The sequence below is a fragment of the Limulus polyphemus genome, unplaced genomic scaffold (genome assembly GCF_000517525.1).
Source record: "Limulus polyphemus unplaced genomic scaffold, Limulus_polyphemus-2.1.2 Scaffold630, whole genome shotgun sequence".
NCBI lineage: Eukaryota > Metazoa > Arthropoda > Merostomata > Xiphosura > Limulidae > Limulus > Limulus polyphemus.
The window spans coordinates 378,676-386,480 of record NW_013666240.1 but is presented as its reverse complement, the minus strand read 5'-3'; the positions used below and the strand labels follow the sequence as shown (position 1 = coordinate 386,480).

The 7,805-nt window shown below is 37.1% G+C and overlaps 1 protein-coding gene across 2 annotated transcripts in view; it reads right to left on the bottom strand.

Moving 5' to 3' along the window:
• Positions 1–7,805, bottom strand: part of LOC106459574 (protein RMD5 homolog A-like) — a 31,083-nt gene that overhangs the window by 17,866 nt on the left and 5,412 nt on the right. For both annotated transcript variants that reach the window (XM_022386080.1, XM_013919201.2), the window contains exon 4: positions 6,815–6,915. In XM_022386080.1, coding sequence (XP_022241788.1) covers positions 6,815–6,915 — 101 coding nt within the window. The remainder of the gene's footprint in view (positions 1–6,814; positions 6,916–7,805) is intronic.

Sequence of the window (7,805 nt, the reverse complement as noted above, 5' to 3'; positions counted from 1 at the left end):
AAACCTGTCCTTTGCCACTAAAAAAGATTTCCTATACAATCTACACATCCTTCAGTAGGTCTGTGACATTTCCTGATTGGTTAAAGGACGTGCCAATCAGTGATTGTCTTACCGGCCTACATTGATCTGACTCATTTTATAAGCTGTACTATTTCCTATAGATCATTTTCCAGACGGTTCTGCTATGATTAGTGTCTGGTGAAAAGCTTCAGCAGATACTTCTTTTGCAACATCTCAACCAACAATTGGTCCAGTTATCAACTCTATTTTCAGGTTTTGAACAACTCGACTTTCAAGATCTACCTATCTACACGTGCCTATGTTTCCATTTATGAACGTTATATTTTAAGATCTGTGCAAGAACTCGACTAACAGATATTTTCGGATATCAAAGCTATTTTCCTCAAACAAACAATTCACGCTTTATTTCAACTCAAAAAGTTCGAAATATCAAAAATCTGAAAATGAATCAGACAATATTGTTTTAAAAAAACGAAATGATATTTACAGACACAAAGCGCATAACATAAATCAAAACCTAATCAAATTCGATGACGAATCAGTGCTTCTTTATCTACTTCTACTAGAAACGGTAGGCTCAAGTCGAAAGGTTTCAGTATGAAAAGCAATGATTGGCTGATTTTACTGGATGTAAAAATTAACAAACAAAATTTAATAATCTTTTTATTTGGAGAAACAAAAAAAATGAACCTCGAGAAAATAAAATCCTTAGTGGCTTGGGTCAAAGAATAGACTATATTGATAACCAGACTGTTGACAATTCGCGAACAGAGAATGCACTGTTCTGAACTTCTTTTAATTCTCTTTGTTGATATTTCAAGTATTCAAAATAAAATAATGATATTTTCAAAATGAGACCCAAAACTCGAGTGCTTTCGAATAGTTCACTATTCTTCTTCAGGAGAATCAAGGGTTATGTTTAATGAGTGTGATGAAATATATGTTCAATATGAGTTGGCCCAGAGTTGTTTGTGTCAGATTTAGTTTTGTGCCAAAGTATGTGAGTAAGGTTCATAAAAGACTTATGTGGGATAATAGTTATAAGAATTGTTAACTAATTTCTATAACGATAAAATCAAAAATAAAATTAAAAGTAAATAGCGGCAAAGAGCGGTGGGAAATAGAAAAAATAATAATGTAGCTCAACATATAGGAAACCAAACCAATATATAGAGAGAAATTTAAGGAAGAATAATACTAATAATGTAAAGTAAGTTTAATCATGAATTTAGTTTTGAAAATATTTTCAGAGACTTGCGAAGGTCAACAACCCTGGGATAGAGATTGATACCATTTGGCATTACAGTATTTAACGGTGCTATCCAATAAGCTTCTTTAATTTCCTTGTTTCTGTTAAATGTAAAATCTGTCTCTATATCCATAAGTTTAATGTCTTTAAGAGAGTGTCCAGGCATGTTAAAGTGTTTTGCAACCATAAGTTCTTTGTTTGTTTTTATTGTTGATTTATGGTTATTAAAACGTTCCCGTATAGTTGTTATGGTTTGACCTACATATTGGAAATTGCATTTTTGACATTGAATTAAGTAAATAACGTTTTTTGTAGGGCAGGTTATGGAATTAAAAAATGATCGAAGATATGCTTTGTAGTTTACAGAAAAGCCAACACATTACTCATGAAACATTACAGCCCCTTTCACTTTAACACCCAGTTCCAGGTCATTTTTACCAAAAATACACAAACCCAACAATCCTGGTCGTCCTATTATTTCTAATTGCAGTATGCATACTGAAAACTTGTCTGCTTATGTTGGTTACCACATCAAAGATATCCCCCCACGTTTGACATCATGCGTTAAAGACACAATACTCTAAACATGATCTCTGACATTAACAGCAACGGAAAACTTCCTCCAAACACTATTCTCTGTACTATGGATGTTTCTTCTCTATACACAAACATTTCCCACGATGAAGTCCTAAAAGTCCTAGAATCTTCTCCGATAAAACTAGACGAACCCAACACTCAAATTATTACAGACTTAGCTGAACTAGTACTTACACTTAACAGTTTTGAATTTAATAATGAATTCTATATTCAAACAAAAGACACAGCTATGGACACCAAGATGACACCAAACTATGCCAACATTTTTATGGGAGACTTAGAGACGGCAGTTTGGAAAACTGCGCAGACAAACCAATGTTTTGGAGATGCTACATTAATGAAATTGTTTTCATTTGGGTGGAGACGAAGATTCATTACTGTCCTTTTATAGACATGCTAACATGTTCCACAGTTCTATTAAATTTACTCTAGACTACTCCACTACCCAAATAAGTTTCTTGGATGTAAACCTAACATTAAAAGATGGTGTTGTACATACTGACTGTACCGAACAACCAAAGGATAAACCACAACACTTACATAATCAAAGCTGTCACCCTCCACACACCAAACACAATATCACATTCAATAAAGCACTTAGATTCAAGAAGATATGCTATAATAGTAAGAACTATGACCATCACATTAATTCTTTGAAACAGACTATGACTGAAAGAGGTTATAAACAAAACACTATCATCCAACAAGTTAAGAAAGCTCACAATATACCACGTGAATCTGACTTGAAACAATTACCTAAAACAAATTCTTCTCGTGTTCTACTGGTTATTACCTATCACCCAAAACTAAAAAATATACCCCAGATACTAAGGAAACACTTTTACTTCTCTCAACTTAATGATCGATTAAAATCTATTTTTACTGAAGTTCCTGTCATTTCTTTCGGAAAGAATAAAAAATTGCAATCACACTTAGTTCATGCTAAAGTACACTTTAAGCCAACACCGGGTGGAAGTCCACCTTGCAATAGCAAACAATGTCAAACCTGTAAGTTCATGCAGGAAACGGACAAATTTTTTGATAAAGACAACCAAAAGCAGTTCAAAATCAAAAAAGGTAGATTTGGACCCCACACTGCAATTTGTTTGACGAAGCTTACTGACAACTTAATGATACAAACCATTATGATGTAGTCAGACTTATCTTGAGTGACAATGGCGCCGCTCTTATCAGCTGGTTTACTAATAATTTCAATTTCGTGTTTCAGTGAAATTACAGCCGTATGTTCACTATAGGAGAGATTGTTTTGTACTTTTGAGTTAGAGTTAATGGCTTGAATTACTTCATTTTCAATTGCAGTAATAAAACTCACTAGATGTGATTCCCTGTTAGCTGGGGGTGACCGGAAGGATTTTTCTTTAAACTGTGAGTTGAAATTATTTCTTTCAGTGGCTTGATTGTGAAAAAATTCTCGAAGTCTTAATCTGCATGCAAATTCTTGGAGGTTGGAAATGACTTCAAAACTATCTATGTTTTTAGGAGTAGGAGAAAAATTAAGACTTTTACTAAGAAGTCTGCGTTGAGCTTCAGTTAGTGTTTTAGTGTGAATATTTAGGAAATTTTTCCACATTTGATCAGTATTTCTCATTAATTACATTGCCAAATTCTCAGCAGATAATTCTTGTCTCATCTCTTCAAAACTTGTTTTTTGAAATTTGGAACAAAAATCTCCTTATTCCTTATCTACACACGGGCTCCCCCAGCAGCACATTGGTATGTCTGCAGATTTACTATGCTAAAAACTGGGTTTTGATACCGGTGGTGGGCACAGCACAGATAGCCCAGTGTGCAGCTTTGTGCTTAACTTCAAACAAACAAATCAATATGGTTTTGGAACTGGCGGTAGAAGACATGCTAGTAGTAAACTTAATCAAAGACTCCTTTTGGCTTTGATGTCAAACCTGATGAGCGTGGGCACGGGCCTGTTGATAAACTATGCGGTCAGAAAGAGAGGGATACCATTGGAAGGTATCCCAGGACTCCCCCAAGGATGGGGATACCGTGGAAAACGTGTTGAGGTCTTAAGAATAAAATGAGCAGCTGCCTGGACGATGCAGTCAGTCACTGCTAACACAAACTCATCTATTGATGGCAGACAGGCAATGGTAGGATCAAGTTTGGAGAGAGCGGTCAACCTGGTCCAACTTCCACCGTGACACTTGGGTCGGGTGGCATCGACCATGGCCAACCTCCCTCAAAACGATAGGAAAATTATCACTGCCCTGTCAACCTTCCAAGAAAAGTGGGGGAAAAATGAAGGGGAGCAGATTGAGAGATAAATGGCAGTGAAAGACGGACTAGGTGCATGAAAATAAGTATAAGGGCCAGTATTGAAGAGAGAAAGGTTGTGATTCGAGAGCATACACTCTACGAAATGACCCCTCCCATCAATATCAGTACCACCCCAGAGAAGGTTGTGTCCATTAAAGTCTCCCAGGACTAACAAGGGAGATGGCAACTGTTCAATGAGAGAATCAAGGTCTGATTGATCATAAGTCTCTCTAGGAGACAGGTAGAGAGAAGAAACACCGATGGTACAAGCCAAGGAAACACAGATGGCTACGGCCTCCAAGGGTGTATTGAGTGACACAGATAAGGAGGGCACGTGCTGGTCGACCAGCAATGCCACCCCTCCGTGCACTCATCCGGTACAAAGAAAACTGCCCAAAGGTGACTGTATTGGCAGGTTTCAGAAATGTTTCCTGTAAAAAGAGACATATGGGATGATAGGAAGCAATCATGGCCTTAATATCATTGAGATCAGAACAAAAACCTCAATAGTTCCACTGTATCAAAATGGCTATTTTTATTTAGGTGGAGGAGAACCCATTGGTTAACAACCGCACCATTTTTCTTTACTAGAAGGAAGTCTATTGACCTCCATGGATCCTGCCCTAGGTTGAGTGGGCAGATCTGTGCCAGTAGATTTAGAATCCAGTGACTGAGGACGTGAGCAAATGATCATCCTGCATCTCGGGGCCAAAGAAAAAGGATCTGAGCAGACACTGGAGGCCAGTGCCATAGGAGTTGGACCCAAAGACTGCAGTAGACGACTGGTTAACTCTTTTATCCATTGAGGGCAGAAAACCTCTCACATGACATGAAAAAGACTCAAACGAAGGCACGGAAAGGTATGTCTGCACTCCCACTGTAGGAGTGGAGTGTAGTGCAGTGGCATATGTCTGAGATGTAGTAAAGAACAATAGCTTTCAAGCCTCAGGGTAAGAAATATTGTTAACAGTCTTCAAATGCTGTACCTCTTTCTCCTCCACCCACTTAGAGCAAGATTTATAGTAAGAAGGGTGGGAACCACTATAATTAACACAGTGAGGGTCCAGTTTGCACTTGTAGGCATCATGGTCCTTGCCACCACAATGAGCACACATCACAGAATCACAACAAGATGCCTTCAAATGACCGAACCACTGGCACAAGAAACATCAGAAAGGGGTGGGAATATATGGCCGTACCTTACAGTTCAAATAACCTGCCTTGACAGCAGCAGGTGGACACAGCGATGAAAACATCAAAATGAGAACATTGGTAGGCAGCAGAAGTCCGTCTTTACGATGCACTGCAGAAACTCCTTGACTTGAGAAACCAGAGAGAATCTCCGACTTGGGGATGTTCTTCAAATCCCTCTCGACAATAACTCCTCGTGAGTAATTCAAAGTAACATGGGGAGTAACCTCAATGGGTATATCTCCAATGGCCTTTGAATTCAAGAGGAGTTCACTGTGTTTTGGTGATGATGTTTCCACCAAGATGTCCCCAGAATGTAGCTTCTTAACTGACTTTGGAGAGCCAGCAAGCTCCTCTAATCTCTTCTGAATAAAAAAGGGAGACATTTGCCCTAAAGGTTTTTCCAACAAAGAATGCATGATAAGAAAATGAGGTAACGGTGCACAATGGAGGTGGAGACTGCTTTTTAGAGTCTTCATGGCATGGTCATTTACTAATGAGCAGAGTTTTTACTATTTTATTTTTATTAGGGTTTGGGGGGATCCATAATATAAAGAGTAAGATTCAGTGCCCACTGACCCCCACCCACCATAGAGTCCTAAGAGGGGAAGCACAACAATGTCAAACAAGGACACTGCAGCAATGCCAGGGTTTCGTGAGCACTATACCCAAACACCAGAATCAGACGTGATGTTCACAACACCTGTTGAGAATGCTCAACACTGGTACTCAGTTGACCCTAGCCTGATGGGACCAGCCGACTGAAGCTGGAAGGGCCACCCGTCTACAGGAATTCAAGGCCAAAGTGGTGTGTTGCAGTGCCCCAGACACCAGTCAACCACCAGGATCCTCTCATCCTTTTCCCGGGTCATCACACACGGCAAACACGTGGGTAGATGTTTTGATCCCAGAAGAGGTAACTGAAAATACAGAACCTTCCCTGAGAGGTCCCCCTCACCATGGACAGGAATCCACACCAAGGGGTTGATGGATAGAAAAAAAAAGCCTTTGATTTCTTTGTGCTGTATTCTCAAGACAACAGAATGAGAATACACAAGTTTTAGAATCAGAAAAGGCAAATTGGAGTTAAATTAACAGTTTTACTTTTCTAAAAGGGTGATTAGTTTATGGAATGAGTTACCATCAGCAGTAGTGGGGACTGGCACCTTACATGAGTATAAAAGGTGAGCAAACAAGTTCCTGAAAAATAAAGGATGGATTTCAATTTTTACATTTTCTCAGGGATGGGTAAGGACAGACAGCCTTGAGAGACCAAATGGTCCCCTGTAGTCCAGTATTTATAATATTACGTTAATAATATTTTGTAAAAAGATTAACATTTTACAACTTCAATTAGCATTTGTTAGTAAATATGAAATGAAATAATGTATAGTTCAGTTAACTTCAAATTAAATATTATCAGTTTTTTCATTCAGAAGATTAAATGTGGTAAAAAGAGCTTACTCTAATGAAGGCTTCAAATTCCTGTCCTTGAGTGCTTCAATTATTTGATTAAGTTCAGAAAAAGGCTCCTTCTTGTTTTCTTCTATATGCAACTGTGCTTCCTTAAAAATGAAAGATGTTGGCATTTTCAAAGATATTTTTACATATTTCTCCATAGATGTCAGGCATTATATAAGTGTAAACTGTATACTTTAAAAATGCTTAATTACAAATTACAGTTTTGATACTGCTCTTAAGGGAGCAGTTTTTTTTATTGCAATTGTTTGATTTCAACTGATGGAAGGTCTAAAAGTTAACATCTCTTAGAGGAACTCCCTGTTGCCTCAGAGCTTTTGTTTTGTCTTTTCTATATGAGAAACATACTGTACTTACAAGCATTACAGCACTACTAATATTAACTATAGTGATATAATAATAACCTGAACTGGCATGTATAAAATATATAATTTATCTCATTACCATATGTTTGACTGACATTATAGCTACATTAAAACTTTCCAAGTTGCTTTTCTCTTGTTTACAATCTCCAACATTTCTTGATCACTTGATTTACTACATCTCTGTAATTACCGTATTTTTCAGTGTATAAGACGCACTTTTTTACCCCAAAATTTGATGTCAAAATCTGCTTGCATCCTATACACCGAAGGTATGAATAATATATATGTATATACACGATAAACACAAGCCATGTGTAAATATATTTAAATAGGCATGCATAGTTTAGTTCAATTGAATGTGTTATTTATAACAATAGTAGTTTTTTTTCTTTTAAAAAAATAACTATTTATAATGCTCCCTAAATAATACAAAAATAAATTACAGTGAAAGCAATGAAGATTTTGTAGGTTTTGAACCAAACTAAATAACAGTAAACCTTTTTGATTTACAGTATTTTCTTATTTTGAAAGTATCAAACTGAATTTTTGTTCAGTAAAAATCTTTCAAATGCGACTGTAGCTTTTTTCCCCAAAAACTTTATCTTCAAAAT